The sequence below is a fragment of the Phoca vitulina genome, unplaced genomic scaffold, assembly GCF_004348235.1.
Source record: "Phoca vitulina isolate PV1807 unplaced genomic scaffold, GSC_HSeal_1.0 scaffold73, whole genome shotgun sequence".
Taxonomy (NCBI): Eukaryota; Metazoa; Chordata; class Mammalia; order Carnivora; family Phocidae; genus Phoca; species Phoca vitulina.
In genome coordinates this window covers 2,273,477-2,292,241 of record NW_022589776.1, presented here as the reverse complement: position 1 = coordinate 2,292,241, position 18,765 = coordinate 2,273,477, and the positions used below count along the sequence as shown (strand labels likewise).

Genomic DNA, 18,765 nt, shown 5'->3' with positions numbered 1-18,765 from the left:
TAATGTAACACAGAATATCATAAATGTTATTAAAGATAGATAAGCAAAATTATAGTGGACTTCTATATTCAAGAAACAACAGATCACTTCTGACTGGGGATAAGTGACAAAGAAAATGGCATTGAAACTAATAGTTGAACCCTGGCTTCAATAGGCAGAGATGATAAGGGTTTCACAAGTAATGGAAATGGCTTGAGAAAAGACACTGGAAACCCATACCAATAAATGTTCATACTATTCATTTGGCAATTCATCATGTACTCTTTTGAGGAGCTGTTTAGATCATTTTTTTGTTTGTTTGTTTAGCTAATACTGCATATATTTACATCCTAGGGCCTAGTCCAATAGGACATATGAGATATAAACTTATAAAATGAGGGAAGTAATAGTACCTATCTTGCATCATTACATTGACAAGTAAGATAACATGTATGCGAAAGTGGCTGTTACTTAACAGACGCTTAAAAAACGACAGGTTTGCATTATTTTTGGTACATGGCTCTCTGTGATAAGCAGTTCTAAGACTGTCCCCAAGATCCTTGCCTCCTGGGGTGTACACCCTGCAAAATCCCTACCATTGAGTGTAGGCAGAATGTATAAATATGATGGCTGTGACTAGGTTGTGTCATAAGGCAAAGGGGAAGGGACTCTGCAGATGTAAGATTCCCAACCACTTTGACTTTGAATTAATTAAAGTGAGACTATCAAGGTGGGCCTAACCTAATCAGATAAATGCTTCAAAGAGGGCTTGGGCCTTCCCTTAGAGTAGATTCTCCTGTGGGCCTTGAAGAAGCAAGCCACCAGGAGTTCTACAGCTGCAAGAAAATTAATTCAGCCAACAATCACTTGAGCTCTGAAGAGAACCCTAAGCCTCAGATGAGACTGAAGTCCTAACTGAAACTCTGGACTGCCGCCTCGTGAGGCCCTGAGCAAAGAACCCAGCTAAGCCATGCCCAGACTCTTGATCCATGGAAAATGTGAGATAATAAATGTGTATTGTTTTAAGATGCTAAATGTTTTGGTAACTTGTTATGGAGCAATAGAAAACTAATACACTCTTTCCCTTCACTTTCTCTTAAACACTTTCCCTTATCAAATATATTTTTAATCATTTTGTTGAAACAGATAATTTAAAATGCAAGAATAAAACAATATTATAAAGTCCTTTCCTCCCTCCCTCCTACCGTCTCCCCCTCCTTCTCTCTCTCTCTTTCATACACACACGCGCGCGTGCGCACACGTACACACAAATTTTATGAAGTATCTGACTGCTAAAGAAATAGTATCTAATGTGTCAAAACTGTTTTATTGGAACATATTTTGCTCATCTACAAGACGGATATAGTAATAGTGCAGACCTTTTAGGGATGATATGAGGATTAAATGAATTAATATTAGCAGGCAATTTAAATCCTTGCTACTGAAAGTGTGGTGTGGAATCTGGTAGGAGATTTTTTTAGAAATGCATATCAGGCCCCATCCCAGACCTAAGAAAAAAGACTTTACTTTAACAAGATCTCCAGGCAATGTATGTACACGTTTAAAGTTTGAGCAGCACTTCTTTTGCTGGTGCTTGCCATACATAAGTGCTATATGATCAGCACATTTTCTTAAAAACTAATTTCTTTTCTATATCCCCTATCTTCTTTTCATTTGAATATAAAAAATTTTCATCTGCAAACTGGTTTCTATAGTAAAAGCTCTTTGTGATTGCCTTTTCTCTAATCAGGCCATGAATTAAGAAATTAGGAGAAAATAAGCCTCTGATTGAGTTTGAGACTATTTTGCTCTTTAGTTATAATGAGTTAGGAGTAGTGTTAGACAGCTAACAGTCACTTAAATCACGGGGAAATTTTTTTTTTAGATAGCATTTTAACCAATCCAAATATAAAAACTACAGATTATACTGAACATAAGAAGTACAACCAGGAGTGAAGCTTACCTAATATTACTGTGACTTTGGTCTTCTACAATTACTTGGGCATGTGTCTTAAAGGAGATCATATTGTATTTCCCATCTTTTGCCTTCACATAACTTACTATCCATGTTACAAGTAACTAAATACAAGTTTTAGGTCAACAAACAGAAAGCCAGTTTGAAATACAGATGAAGCAAAACAAGGGCACCTCACATTTCAAAAGCAGGGGCAATTCATAATATGTAGGAGTGCCTAAAGGTGATAAGGTAATTTTCAAATAATCCCTATAATGTTGCACTGATGGACTTAACTTTCTGCTAAGATTCCTTTGCATTCAAATTAATACCCTTTAACACACTTCATTTTTTGAACAGCATTTGAAAAATATGCAAAGATATCTTAATTCATTTTACTTTAGATCTTTCGCAGGAAATTAAGAGCAATATTAGTCCTTTTAAATCTGTATCCCTTTAAATGACAGGTTAAGGTAAGACAATTTAGAGTGACTTGAACTTCCTCTTTTGCTTTGACAGGCAAATTGTTGAAAATAATTAAATGAAAGAATACTCCAATTCCCCCCAGCAGGAAAACATTTCTACGCCACCTCCAGTTCTAACTTTTGATGTTTGCGTTGACAGAAATGTCAATTACAGAACTAATAATAAAGTATATTGAAAATGTATGAAATGCCTGATCTATTAAAAAAAAGTATTACTTCCTACTCTGTGATTTTTGTAGCTTTTTAAATATAGTGATGGCTAACAGAATTTCAAAAGACGAGGTGACATCTCAAATAGTGAAAAATCATTAAGAACAGAAGCGAAAAAATTTTTAGAAAAACACAAATCTGATGACTTGTTCTTCAGACCATATACTAAGGATGAGAAACTGAAAATTTTATGTATGTTTTTCATATTTTCAAATGCAATCCCAAAACATTGCAACTGTTTTTCTAATCTTTCTCAGTATTGAATCATTCTGAGGCATTACAAAAGGAGAAACATTCATTTATTATATCTATTATAATAAATATATTTACTTTTAAATTATTTGTTCATTCATTTATTATTATCCCTATTTCCTGAGCAGGCAAGATCTCAATGAGAAGGTGGCAGCTGAAGAAAAATGAGAATGAGGGAAGGGAGGGAACCATGCACCAACCTAAGAACAAGGGTCCCAGCCAGCACTCCAGTCTATGGCAAGCATACACCTGGAGTGTCTGAAGAATAGCAAAAGGACAAGTGTGGCATTTGTGAGGGAGGGAGTAGCAGGGAATGAGGTCAGAAAGGTAAAATCAGACAGTAAGACTGCACTGAGCCTTGTAAACCTTGGTAAAAAGAACGTTTGGCTGAGTGAAATGAGAAGCCAATAGAGGATTTTAAGGGGAGAAGTAAAGTAATCTGACAAATTTCAAAAGGATGGGTATGGCCGGTGTGTGGAACACGGACTAGGGTGGTAGGGCCGAGGGTGAAAGGAGGAAAACCAGTTAGGAGCAACGGCAATAATCCAGTACAAGAAATGATCAAGTCAGATCTGGATTCTGAGATTTGGAGCCTGGGAGTTGCCACTTGCTGATAGGGGAAGACTAAAAGCTTAATCCTGCAAGAACCAGTCTTCAGCTATTTACTCCACTTGGAACACAGCTGCTCTCCATTGAATAGAAAAGAAAAGCAAAACCATTTTGGAGACAGAACTCTGGAAACACGACTCAGTCATACACATGCAAGGCCTGAGGTCCAGCATGGATATGTGACTAGTTAGGGCTCTCTCTGGTCTCTCCTGAGTGTGTGCTTAGCCTTACACACATACAGCGTCTAACAGACCACCAGTGATACGTACAATCTTATGAAGGCCTACCTACTCCTTAAATCTTGTTCAAATTCTGGCCAATCTGTGGCTTTCCCCAACCAGAATTATGACCTCATGCTATTTACAACACTGGCCTTCCCATCTCTTTGCCACAAAAATCACTACTGTTTCCAACAACATTCCAAAAATACAGGGTTTCTATGTTTGCTCCAAATCAAGTAAACCCCTTCCAGCAGCTAAAGCAAAGCTACTGGTTTTCCTTCTTTCTTTTATTGAAGTATAGTTGCCACACAATATCACATTAGTTTCAGGTGTACAAGACAGTGATTCGACAACTTTATATGCTATGTGGCGCTCACCGCAAGTGCAGCTACCGTCTGTCACCGTACAATGCTATCACTAGACCACTGACTATATTCCCTATGCTTAACTTTCAGCTCCGTGACTTATTTATTCCACAGCTAGAAGCCTGTATCTCCCACTTCCCCTCACCCATTTTGCCCATCTCCCCCACTCCCTCCCCTCTGGCAACCACCAATTCGTTCACTGTGTTTATGGATCTGTTGTTGTAAAGCTCCTAGTTTTCACAGCTTGCCCCACCCTTGTAAAACTACCATGACAATAAGCCAGTGGTGGGAACGAGCAGAATGGGAGCAGCCTCAGGGACTAAAATACAGACCGCTCTTATCTGAGTTCAGTTGTTTTTCTTGAATAGATGCCTCCCAATTTTTTATATAATTTTTCACTTTCCCAAGTCCTGAACTGGCTGGTTTTTGACAATTTTATTGACTTTTATCATTGCTTTTTGTAAGTGGATTCACCAAGCTCCTTTACTCAGCCATTCTGCATTGAATACTTTTTAAATGTAATTTGCCTGAGCAACCTACTAAAAAAAAATGTCACAGAAAATATTTTGAAACATCTCTAAGTACAGAAACTGCCAGTACACTAAAATAGTAATTTTTTACAATTTTAGAAAGAAAATAGTAATTTTCTTTTGACTGTTAACATGCCTTTGTTGAAGAGCTTACTCAGGTGGACTTAAGTGGAAAAAGCCTCTAAGCAGAGTAAACAGCATTTGCAAAGACACAGAAGCACGTCAGGAAACTACTGTTACAAATTCAGTAGCTAATCCCTCTATTTTAGCTCTTCCTTTCCAACTACCGATGAGCTCGAATTTCTTACCCCTTTCTTGGCCTAATATAACCCAATGTTTTAATCCAATCTCTTTCCTCTTCTCACCAACTTTCTTGAAAGGTTAAGAACACTGTTCCCCCCTCCTCAATCCACTACAATGAGGCTGTATTTCCCAACTTCGGTAAAATCACCAACACAGAGGTTCAGGACTTCTAAAATTTACCAAATCCAATCAACAGTTTTTGGTCCTTTCATACTGAACCTCCCTGTTCCATGTGGCAATGCTACATATCACCCCCACCTTGCAAATCTCTACTCCTTAGTCTGTTACTACACTGTCTTAGTTCTCACAATGTTCTGGTCATTTTTCTGCAAATCCTTTAGCTGGGCTTTCTCGTCCTGCATCTACCCCTCAAATGTCAGTGATCACTTAAATTCTACTTTTAACCTGCATCTCCCACATTTTCCCCCAAGGAAATTTTAGCCACTCTCATTACCTCATGGTAATGTCTCTCAAACCTTTAACTCCAACTATTAAACTTCTTTCACAATTAAAGACTATTTCTAATAACTGAAAAATAGTCCCACTCTAATGTTCAGTAAGTTCAAACTCATCAATGTCTGAAACAGAATAAATCTTACCCTCACCCTGAAATCTACTCTTCTTCCTCTTGTCTCATTTGTTCGACCAAAATCATCCAGCCACCTCCACTAGAAACGTAGATGTGACCTTTAATTCTTTTTCTTCCCTTCGCTTCTGCTGCCCATGACATACAATTTATAAACCTCTTGATTTTACCTCCAGAATATTCTCAAATGTATCTCTTCTGCCTCTGTTCCTTACATTCTGAAGTAGCCAATTGGACACAACTGTGTGAAAAGAACTCTATCAAAATGACTACATCTGAGGCGCCTGGGTGGCTCAGTTGGTTAAGCGTCTGCCTTCCGCTCGGGTCATGATCCCAGGGTTCTGGGATCGGGCTCCCTGCTCGGTGAGGAGCCTGCTCCTCCCTCTCCCTCTGCCTGCTGCTCTGCCTACTTGTGCTCTCTCTCTGTCAATTAAATAAATAAAATCCTTAAAAAATAAATAAAATAAAATGACTACATCAAACATTAAGTTTGATCTCATTATTTTTTATGGCTAATATTCCACTGTATGGACATACTACCTCTTCGTTATCCATTCATCTATCAATGGGTACTTGGGCTCCTTCCATACCTCAGGTTTTGTAAATAATGCTGCAATAAACAAAGGAGTGCATTTATCTATTCAAATTAGTGCTTTTGTTTTCTTTAGGCAAATACCTAATAATGGAATTACTGTATCATATGGTAATTCTATTTTTAATTTTTTGAGGAACCTCTACACTGTTTCCCACAGTGGCTGCACCAGTTTGCATTCCCACCAACAGCGCACAAGGGTTCCCTTTTCTCCACATCCTTGCCAACACCTGTTACTTCTTGTGTTTTTTGATTCTAGCCATTCTGACAGGTGTAAGGTGGTACCTCACTGGTGTTTGGATTTGCATTTCCCTGAGAACTTGCAACAACTTGATGGACCTAGAGGGTATAAATGCTAAGTGAAATAAGTCAAACAGAGAAAGATAAATACCATATGATTTCATCTACATGTGGAATCTAAAAAACAAAACAAATGAACAAAGAAAAAAAGAGACAAAGGGAAAAAAAGACTCTTAAATAGAGAGAACAGGGGTGCCTGGGTGGCTGAGTCAGTTAAGCTTCTGACTTCATCTCAGGTCATGATCTCAGGGTCCTGGGATTGAACCCCCCTCAGGCTCTGCCCTCAGAGGGGAGTCGGCTTCTCCCTTTCCCTCTGTCCCTGCCCCCGCCCCTGCTCTCCCCCTCTTCTCTCTCTCTCAAATAAATAAATAAGATCTTTAAAAAGAGAGGGAGAGAGAGAGAGAGAAAGAACAAACTGGTGGTTGCCAGAGGGGAGGAAGGTGGGAAGATGGGTAAAAGAGAGAAAAGGGATTAAGAGGTACAAACTTCCAGTTACAAAATAAGTAAGTCATGAAGATGAAAAGTACGGCATAGGGAATATAGTTAATAAGATGGTTATAACGGTGTTTGGTGACAGATGGTGACTACACTTACCATAGTGTACAATGGAAATGTATAGAATTGTTGAATCATTACATTGTACACCCAACACTAATATAACATTGTATGTTAATTATACTTCAATAAAAGTAAAAATGAAGCTTGTGCCTAATTCAGTAAGATTAAAAAAATGATGGACTTTCCAATGCTCACCTATATGATCTTGAGATCCTGGCAGTGAATGTTTCTGAATATTTTGCTAATTAATAACAAGCTAAACCTGGGATCATTTGGTTTGCCATTTACTTCTCAATGTATCCATTTTCTAGTAATGTTGCTTTCCATAAGCAAGCAGCTCTTCCCTTCAAGGGCATCTGCACAACTTTCAAATCTCTTCACCCCTGAAGTAATTACCACTAAACCAAAACATACCTTTCTAAGCCTTGAATAACATCAAGTAATATGTCAGACAAAATGCATGGAAAATAAATTAAAAGTGTGCTTGAGTGTCTGAAAGACTTCTGTTGAAGAGAATATTTTGGCTTCCAATAGGTTTTTCTACAACCTGTCCTTTAAAGAAGGATGTTTGCTTCTGGCCAACATAATTGAAATATTCTATATCTAAAGGTATTTTTTAATGCACTAGTTGATCTCTATGCTGAAATCACCCTCCAAAAGTGCTTTCACAGAAAACAACACTGTTTGAAAGATAGAGTCTCATGTTATATTTTAATATTAGGTTACATTATAGTCTTCCATCCAAGGTGTATGATATTAGATCTAGAATATGTTCTGAAATATGTAAGATCTAAAATATCTTGTCTGTAATATTAAAAATACTACCTTTTAAGCAATTGAGAGTGGAGTTACATCAATTCAGTGGTTTAAAAAAGAGTACCTTGATTTTGTAGGTCATGAAAATTCACTGGCTTTAGAGTGAGACTAACATAGGTTTGGATTCTATACATTATTTTTTTTAAAGATTTATTTATTTGTCAGAGAGAGAGAGAAAGCACGCACAAGCAGGGGAAGCAGCAAGCAGAGGGAGAAGCAGGCTCCCTGCTGAGCAAGGAGCCCAATGCAGGACTCGATCCCAGAACCCTGGCATCATGACCTGAGCCGAAGGCAGAGGTTTAACCAACTGATCCACCCAGGTGTCCCAGATTCTGTATATTATTATTAGCCCTTTGACCCCAAATGATAACCTAAAAATTTTTAGTCTATTTCTTCATATGTTATATAAAGATGATAATACTTATTTCTCGGGGCTAATGTGAGTAACATATGAAACTAGATCTATTAAGTATCTAATACATTATTGCCACAAAGCAGATACTTAATCCATGTTAGTTAACCTTCTTTTAAGTTAGTGGACAGAAGCAAGGAATTTTTATTTACTAAATTATACAATGTATTCCTATTGAGTAGCACCTGTCATTCTATTATTTTTGTTCTCTCCCAATTCTAGTGCCATGTATTTTTCATTTCTAAAGAGAATGGCATTTTTGTAAGACATTACCTGAAATCTTGTGTTCAAATTACTTTCTGGTAGAAACTTGTCACACCTGTTTTTTCTTCCTGTGCACGTAGCTCAATTACATTCCCAAACCAGTGCTGTGGTTCTTGTTTACCAGAAAAGAATGTGCTTCTAGGTCTGGCCTAAAATTCTCCTGCACGTGATCTCTGGTCTTTTCCTCTTTGTGTTGGCTGGGAAGGAGATGACCACAACAGTGTTCCTGGGCGTCTAGTATAGAATATAGTGTAGTCACACAATGGAAGTAAGGGCTGAACTCTGTGATCAAGAGAACACTGTGGAAGTGATGTTGCATGACTCCAAAGCAATGACATAAAAGGCACTGCAGTTTCTACCTTGTCTCCTGGATTGCTATCTGGAGGAAGTCAGCCATTAAGCTGTAACGACACCCAAGCAGCCCCTGTGGGGAGGCCTATGTGAGAGGAAGTAAAGTTGCTTGCCAACCACCAGCATCACTTTGGTAATTATGTGAATGGGCCCCTTTCAGCCCCACCCAGTGAAGTCTTCAGATGATTACATCCCCAGACAACACCTGACTCTTCATAAGAAACTCTTAGCCAGAACTGCCCACACAAACCATTCCCTAATTCCTGACCTTCAGAAGCCATAAGAAATAATAACAGGTTTTGGGTTTTAAGCCAAAAAAAACCCCAAAAAAACAAAAAAAACCCAGAAAAACCTCTAAACTCTACCTCCAACCAAACATAAAAATTTAAATGGATCACAGACAAATCATTAAGGAAAAAAACTGACAAATTAGACTTCATAAAACTTAAACTTTTGCTCTCCAAAAGACATTGTTCAAAAAATTAAAAGGCAAACTACAAAATATCTGCAAAACATATCTAATAAAGGACTTTTACATATCTATATATACAGAGAGAGAGAGAGAGATGAAATCTGAAAAATCAATCAGAAAACAACCCAATTTAAAAATGGGCAACAGATCTGAATGGACTGTTGACCAACAAGATATACAAATGGCAAATATCATATGAGAAGTTGAACAACATGATGAGTCATCAGGGAAATTCAAATAATATCACAAGATACCACTATACACCCACTAGAATAGCTAAAATTTTAAAAATTGACAATGCCAAATGTGGTTAAGGATATGCAGCAACTAACTCATATGTTGCTGATAAAGATGGAAAACGATACAATTACTTTGAAAAATAGCTTAGTGGTTTTTTATGAAGTTAAACTACCCTTACCATAAGACTTAGCCAATCCACTCCTAGGTGATTTACCCAAGAAAAATGAAAGCAGATATTCATCAAAGACTTATACTCAAATATCCATAGCAGCCAAGAGCCAACAGCTACAAACAGCTCAAGGGTCCATTAACTGGTGAGCAGATAAACAGACTGTGGCACATCTCTACAATAAATTACTACTCAGCAACAAAAAGGAACTATTGATACAACATAGATAAATCTCAAAAGATTTGCTATGTGAGAGATGCTATATACAAAAGACTATGTACTATAGGATTCCTTTTATATGAATTGTAGAAAAGGCAAAACATGGTGACAGAAAACAGATCAGTGGTTGCCAGGGACTACAGGTGAGAAGAAAGGATGACTCTTGTGAAGGGGCATGAGGGAAATTTGGGGGTGGGGGGGTGGGTAATGGAAATATTTTATATTATGATGCTGGTAGTGGTTATACAGATGTATCCATTTGCCAAAATTCAATGAACTATACAATTAAAATGGGTACATTCAGGGCACCTGGCTGGCTCAGTCAGTAGGGCATGAGACTCTTAATCTTGAGGCTGCTAGTTTGAGCCCCACGCTGGGTGTAGAGATTACTTAAAAATAAAATCTTATAAATAAATAAATAAATAAATAAATAAATAAATAAAATGGGTACATTCTATTGTATGTAAATTATACCTTCATGAAGTTTTTTTTATTACACACTTAGAATAAGGTCTAGCGTGTAATAAGCACTCAAAAAATATTAGCCAAAAATAACCAGTATCTGTATGGCAACCAAATAAAGGAATGGTTTCATAGAAAGACTGAGAATTCTAAGATGCTTTTTTCAAAGATGATATAAATTCAGAAATTTATTTTTAATAAATCCTACCCTATAAGCAGATAATTTAAGGGCTTAAAGTAAAGATCTACCACTTAGTTCTAGTTTCTATAAAAAGAGTACTAAGCACAGAGCCAAACAAAGTGTGACTCTGGTGAGGTTGATTAGAATCTCTCAGCAGCATTCATGTAGTAAACAGAGCACATACCATGCTATTTCAAAAAAGTGAGTGGTAAAATGATAAAGCAACAACAAAAAACAAGTCAGAACTAAATAATGTCAAATGAGTAGTGGGACATGACCTATCACTAAAATTCTAAAAACACTTGAGAAAAGTTGAAACTTCTCATTAAACACTTCAAAAATATTTGAAATAAAACAGAAAGCAAAACAGCAAATTTAAACAGATGCGTAAGTGGCACTGGGGACTATGCAACCAAGGAACCAATGGACCAAAATCTCTCCTGCATCTAACAGAATCTAGCCTAATAGTAGCAGAGACTAGGAATAATCATCATTCTCCTCCCGCACCTCTCACGCACACACACACACACACCATTGAGGGTTATAAGTAAAGCAGCTATATAAAGAGAGAGAACCGAATAAGTGTCACTTCTTACCCTCTTCTGCTTCATCCTCCTGTGGTGACACTGGACCCCCTCCACTAGTGGGAGTGACTGGTTCCTCCTTCTCAGACTGTCGCTGTAGACTTACTACCTCATATATTGCATCTCCAGCATTGGTGTGCCCTTTTCCCTCAGACTGAGAAAGACATAAACATGTGATTCAATATTAGAAATGTGAAGGAAACGCTAAAAGATAGTATTTCAAGGTTCATTAAAAAGAGCTGAAATTAAGAGTAGCATGTCATGTTTGATCTCCTGCATGTCTTAAGAAAATTTTTAAAGTGTGTTGTTCTCCACTTGATATCCTAAATGATTTATTCTTCTAGTATTATTATCTAATATTATCTAGTATCTACTATTATCTACTAAACATTGTGGGAGAAATTTTCTTTTTATCAAAAAAACCTGAAACACCACAGATTCTAGGGCAGATATATAAGTAATGCTAGATTTCTAGGACTGACTACACCTTGCACTGAGATAAAAAGATATCAGCTACATCCGTCAAGTATTTCATGGGAGCAGGTCGTTCTTACTTTATAAATGGTTTACATTCTACGGCCCTTTTCTAAGGAGGAAAAAATAAGGCAATTGCCAATTAAACTAGCATAGCCTACAAAGCCCTAGAGAACCTGGCCCCTGCCTCTCTTTCCAGTCTCAGTTCACACCTACAGTTTGTTACTACATTCCAACCACTCTGGCCTTGTTTCAGTTCCAGGAACTTTAAATTCTTTTCCAACTCAAGACCCTGGGACATCCTTTTCTCTCTGCCAATACAGCCTTTCTAACTCCCGTCAGTCTTAGATCTTTATTTTTAATGTCACTCCTACAAACTATCTAAGTTAATTTCCTCATGTTTTTGATACTTTTCATTCCCTGTCCTTCCCCTTCACGGCATTACCACAATGTAATTACACATTTATTATTATATTTATTTGTTTAATGGCAGTCTTGCCACAAGACAGAAGCATCATAACGGCAAGGACTGTGTTGATTCCTCCGTCAGAAATAATATAGCACCTGACACAGAGTAGGCGCTCAACAAATATCAGCAGAATGAATGGCTAGACTAATACTACAACATATGAACTTTGTAATCAACTAACCTGGATCTGAATTCAAATTTTACTACTAATAAGATGTGCAGTCTTGGACAAATTACTTAATTTTGCTGAGTCACAGTATCTGTACCAACTAATTCATGATTGATTCATTCAAAGTATCTTAAATACTCTGGACATTTATCAAAGTACCTGAAACAAATTTTTAATAATAATAACACTTACTGTTGTTATTATTATCATTATTTCAATGTTTATAGCATGCTAGGCTCTATAAAACACAAAATAAGAATAATATAGGGCATATGTGGAGATAAAATTATCTCTAATATCTACCTGTACTATAATCCATTTAAATTATAAAAATATAACTACTAATTATTCACTGCTTTCAAGAATTAATTCTGAACCCCAAACTGAATTTTAGGTGCATCTTCAAATCAATTAGCAAATAATAAAAGTTAAAAATTATCCATTAAAAAAAGAAGACGGCCATGAAAAGTTACTAGGTTTAAACCAACCAAATTTTTATTGCATTTCTACTCTACTCAAGAAACAGAGACCTCAATCCCTAGAGCAACCACTAAAATTATCATATAAGGCAATATAGTAAAAATGAAATACTAACTAAATGTTCAAATAATTCAAAAGTTGTCAGGAAAGGAGAAACAAAGTAACAAAAACAGAAAACAAATAATAAAATGACAGATCTAAATTCAAACATATAGTTATATTAAACATAAATGACCTAAACATACCAATTAAAAGACAAAAATTGTCAGATTATATTAAAAACAAGACACCATTGCATTCTCTAAAAAAGAAAAACTTTAAATATAATAAAATAGGTAAGTTAAAGTAAAATGGGGGAAGAAGCTATACCATGAAAACACTAATCAAAAGAAAACTGAAGAGACTCTATCAATATAAGACAAAGTAGACCGCCACACAAGAAAAAAATCACTAGGAATAAAGAAAGTCGTTAAACAATGTTAAAAGAATCAATTCAACAAGAACACAAAAGCATCTTGTAAGTAAAGTCACCTAACAACTAAACAATATAAAGACTTGATGGAAATGAAAGGAGATGGACAAACCCACATTTATAACTGGAGATTTCACATTCCTCTCACAATAATCACAAAAAAGTATACAAAAATACTTCAAGGTTATAGAAGAATTGAACATCAACAACAGGATCTAGTATTTATAGATCACTCCACAACCCAAAGGCACATTACACATCCTTTTCAAATGCACATGGAACTTTCTCCAAGATAAACCATTTCCTGGGTTATAACACAACCTTTAAGAAAGTTTTAAAAATTGAATTGTAAAAAATATGTTTAGTTAGCACAATACAATTAGAATCAACAAGAGAAATATATCTGAAAAATCTCCAAATACTTAAAAATAAAGAAACACACTTTCAAATAATCCATGGATCAAAGTGAAAGAGAAATGTTCAAATTACAAAATATTCTGAACTCAGCAAAAATGAAAATCAAACAAATAAAAATTAGTAATACATCTAAACAGTAGCGATTTAGAGCTCTAAGTGCTTATATTACAAAAGAAACACCCCAAAATCAGTAATCTAACTTTCTACTTTAAAAAACAAGGAAAAGAGATGCAAAATAACACAAAGCAAGCAGAAAGAAGGAAATAAACAGAACAAATCAATAAAACCCAAAGGTAGTTCTTTTTTTTTTAAAGACTTGATTTATTTATTTGAGAGTGAGAGAGAGCGAGAGCGCACAAGTGTGGGGGAAGGGCAGAAGAAGAGGGAGAAGCAGACTCCCTGCTGAGCAGGGAGCCTGTAGTGGGGCTCCATCTCAGCACCCTGGGATCATGATCTCAGCCAAAGGCAGATGCTCAACCAACTGAGCCACCCAGGCGCCCCCCAAAAGGTAGTTCTTAGCAAAGATCAATAAAATGATAAACCTCTAGCTAAACTGACCAAGCAAAAAAGAAGGTACAAATTACTGATAAACAGGAAAAAAGTGTATATCGCTTGTACAGACCCCATTATAGCAAAAGGAATAATGCAAATAGCCCTACACATATTAATTGGACAGCTTAGATAAAATGGACCAATGCTCTGAAAGCTAAAGAATACCCACACTTACCCAAGAAGAAATATATGACCTGTATTAAAGAAATTCAATCTGTAATTTAAAACCTTTCTGAAATGAAAACTTCAGGCCCATACAGTTTCAATGACAAATTCTACTAAATATTTAAAGAAATAACAACACCAATACTATAAAAATAAAAATAGGGGCGCCTAGGTGGCACAGTTGGTTGAGTATCCAACTCTTGATTTTGGCTCAGATCATGACCTCAAGGTCATGAGATCGAGCCCTGTATCGGACTCTGCACTCAGCAGGAGTCTGCTTGAGATTCTATCCCTCCTTTTCCTCTGCCCCTTCCCCTCTCAAATAAATCAAGAAAATATAAAAAAGGGATTCTCAATTCATTATATAAGGCCATTTCTCTAATACCAAAACTAAGGAAGGTATTACAAGCAAAAGAAAATCGCAGACCAATATCCCTCATAAAAAATAGACAAAAATCCTCAATCAAATATTAGCAAATAAAATCCAGCAACATAGCTTATAGATATAGATATATATCAAAACCAGTGATGTTTATCTGGGAAATGCAACAATAGTTCAACATTGAAAAAAATCAATATAATTCAACATATTCACAGACTAAAGAACAAAGACCACGTGATCAGCGGATACAGAAAGGTATTTGAGAAAATTCAGCGTTCATTCATTCATCTCAAAGGCTTTCAGTAAACTAGGAATACAAAGGCGTTTTCTTAACCTGATAAACAGTATCTATGATAAACCTACAATTAACATCACACTTAACGGTAAAAGACTAAATGCTTTCCTCCTAAGACTGAGAACACAACAAAGACATAGACTCTCACCGCTCCCATTCAATATCATACAGAAGTCCTAGCTAGTGCAATAAAGCAAGAAAAAGAAAGAAAAGGCACACAGATTGGAAAGGAAGAAGTAAAACAGTTCTTATTTACAAACAATGTAAACCCTTGTCAGGAGTCGATAAACTTTTTCTATAAAAAGCTAGATAGGAAATATTTTAAGCTTTGCAAGCCATATGGTCTCAGTCACAACTACTCAACTTCGTTGTTGTGGATAAGTGTTACAACACTGGTAAAATATTTCATCTGCACTTAGTTTACTATGGAAGCATAATTTTCTCTACTACTATAATCTCATGTAGACCTAAACATTATATCCACCAACTGAGTTTCAAAATGAGATTTTTTTTATAAAAAATACTTATTTCTAGTATTCACTTATTTTTAGATAACTAAAAATCTGTGTGTAAGATAAATTGTCTGGTTCATGTTAGAATTAATTAGAGCACTTTGAAACATGTAAATACATGTAGGTGCTCAATAAATGTGGTTGACTAAACCACGTTACAAAGATTCTTCACACTTATTCAAATAAACTCTAATTGTTTAAAATTGTGTACTATCATCAAATACAAAGAACGATAATGCTCATATCTCTCTTCAGAATCTTTAGAATGGGGCCCGGGAATCTGGGTTTTTAAAGAGCCAACAATGATTCTGATGAAAAGCTAAATTGTGAACCACTGGCTCTAAGAACTCTTGTCTTTAATAAAAATGTCCATGTTCAAAAAATCACAAATCATATAACAATAAGACAGTCTCACTAAACTGCAAATATATATAATAACATGGAAAAAATACATTTGCAAGTAGCTTCTATTTGACTTTACACAAGTGAAGGTAAAGAAAGCCAATCCTACACAAAACTGTTGAGTTAGGAAAACATTTGCCTTCCACAGCTTTTTATTCTCCCACAACCATGTAAGTACCCCCCCAGCCTTGTTAACTTTCATCTTTCTGCAATTAGAACAGTTATTCCTATTCAGTTACTTACTCTTACTTTTTCCCAGTTTTATTGAGCTATAATTGAAATACAACACTGTATAAGTTTAAGGTGTACAACATAATGATTTGATACATTACATATATTGTGAAATAATTTCTACAATAAGTTTAGTTACTATCCATCACCTCACATAGTTACTCTTGGTTATACTAACTGATTATAGTTTGATTTAAATAGGTTTAAATCAACATGAATCTTCAAAAGGTAATTTTCCTTTTGTGCTTTTAAACTGTTTAAAAAAAAAAAAAATCACAGGCCCAAAATGGCATCACTTAGACCAAGTTTCCAAACCAGTACTTAATACATAATCTAACTGCAGTTTCAACAATCCCCAGAAATGTAGCCTTAACTGGTCAGAAACTTTTCAATCCATACCAGTGAGTCTGCCACCTGGGTCCTCTCTACCCCACAAAGAAGGATAGGGTAATCTGCATGATAAGACACCTCCTTTCCCCCTAGACAGTGGCCTGGCCTGGAACAACCCTTTTCTCTTACTAATAACTTTCTTGCCCCCACCATCCTATAAAAATCTTCCATTTTCTATAACTCTTTGAAGCATTCTACTTGTTAGATGGGGTGCTGCCCAATTCATGAACTGTTTAACAAAGCAAGTTAGATCTTCAAATTTGCTTGGTTGAATTTTGTTATTTAACAGACTTGGTGGCAGTGGCAGGATCTGAAGCAAACTTCGGACAGCATTCAGGGAAGATGAGGAACGATGCAAACCCTTTGAGTTCATTGTCTTTCTCGCCATTTCAGAGGGCTGTGGGTAAGCAACTCTCAGTGTGAGAGCTGCCTTTTTGTTTGCACTCAAGGTCCTGATCTGAGTGGCTGTCCTTTACAGGCAGGTCAGCTTGAGCTGGCAGATGGTTATGCACAGAGTCCAAGTGAGCTGGCATATCTGCCCAGAGCCCACCCCGAACTGAACTGGCAATTCTGCCTAGAGCCCAGTCAAGATGGCAATTTTGCCCAGAGCCCAACTGAGCTGGCAGAAGGGTCTGCCCAGAATCATGCCCCCAATCCTTTGGACCACGGGTCCCTGGGTAGAAACCCTCAGCAAGGTTCTACAAGAATTGTCAATGGTGTGCACAGGGCCTTCTTGTGGCCAAGACGCAGTACTGCTAATATATTAAGGCACATGTTTGTTCATCTTGTTTTGTGTAAATAAAGGCTATTGCTAGCGGTGATGTTAGAGGCAAAAAGCCACAAAAACTGGTGGGTACAGGTCAAGCATTTAATGATTGTTAGAGCACATACCACCACTTCAAGAAGACTCCTGTGGTAGGATCAGCTGGTCACAGTAGGGTTAGATTAACACTAGGTCAGCTGACAACCTCAAGAAAACTGTGCAGCAAAGTATACAGTAAAACACACAATCCCAACCCTGCAGCATACAACTTTTAGGTATTAGTTTGGCTCTGAGAAACCCAAAGACTTAGCTAATGGGACCCTCACATTCTAAAGAGTCAAGCACACCTGCTTATTTTATGTCTAAGAACTACAGTCCTAGAAGTTGCAGGTATCTAGCAAGATGAAAACATTTTTATTAAAAATAACCTAGAATTTACAGTGGCCATTTTGGGGAATGTTCCAATTAGACAAGATTGATTATTTAAAAAGTATAATTGAAAGTAAGGGTTCCCAAATTAAACAGAATGGGAGGCCTATTTTAGTTGATATGAAGAAGCTTCCAAAAGGCTTCAAGATTCCAAATTAGTCCCATTGAAAGATTCATTACAAAAGGCTAATAAATTTAAAACACAAGCAGTATCTAAGACAAGACTGTAAGACTGACATTATTCCTACTGCTCCCCTCTAGCCTTTTTAACCTGAGTACTGTCTACTAATTTCTGTCTGAACCACCTTTACACTCTAAAGAGACTGTTACCTTTTAACATAAAACCACCTGAGGTTATAGGTGATCCTCCTCAGATATCTTCCACTTCTTGGTCAAAGATGGAGCTTCACAATAAAAACAAATTCTTAAAGTAGGATCCCCAAAAGCTTTTTTTTTTTTTTTAATAGATTACCTCCCGGGCCTAGTCAAAGGGGAAAATAAAAATTCACATTATCCAATCCTTTTCAAAGCCAGAACCATTGGTTATTAATAATTTCACTCTTAGGAATAAGTCTTCTTTCTTGCCATCCCAATAACACAGCTTGGACTTTTTGCCTGCCTGGGACATGCAGGTGGTTGTTTCTTTGGCTATCTTGTGGAGTGACTACCTCTTGTAAAAATAGTATCTTTTACACCCTATTTGAGGATTTCTCTTGGGTCCGTGAGGTTGTTTAATACTTCCAGAAATCTTTTCTGATGGTCCCAGCCAAAACCTGAAAGATATTTTTAAAAGATTTAATAACTATAATCAGAAATTTGGACAAACTGGAAAGCTGATACCTAGGGCCTAGGAGAAATTTTTTTAGGCCTTCTTCCCTAAGCTAAATGTACCCAAAGGAAAAAAGGCATTCTCGTGAATAGATGGGTTTATTAGTCTTGTGATATCATTTAGGCAGCTACAAAATTCGGTGAGAAATTAGAAACAGCTGTGCTTTCTTTACAAAACTAGTCTTTAGAGGACCAGATGTGTGGTTTCAAAAACAATTCAA

The 18,765-nt window shown here is 36.5% G+C and overlaps 1 protein-coding gene across 2 annotated transcripts in view; it reads right to left on the bottom strand.

Annotated features, from left to right (window-relative positions):
- The window catches only part of RABGAP1L (RAB GTPase activating protein 1 like), a 782,624-nt gene that overhangs the window by 589,188 nt on the left and 174,671 nt on the right, over positions 1-18,765 (bottom strand). For both annotated transcript variants that reach the window (XM_032393375.1, XM_032393374.1), the window contains exon 11: positions 11,127-11,268. In XM_032393375.1, coding sequence (XP_032249266.1) covers positions 11,127-11,268 — 142 coding nt within the window. The remainder of the gene's footprint in view (positions 1-11,126; positions 11,269-18,765) is intronic.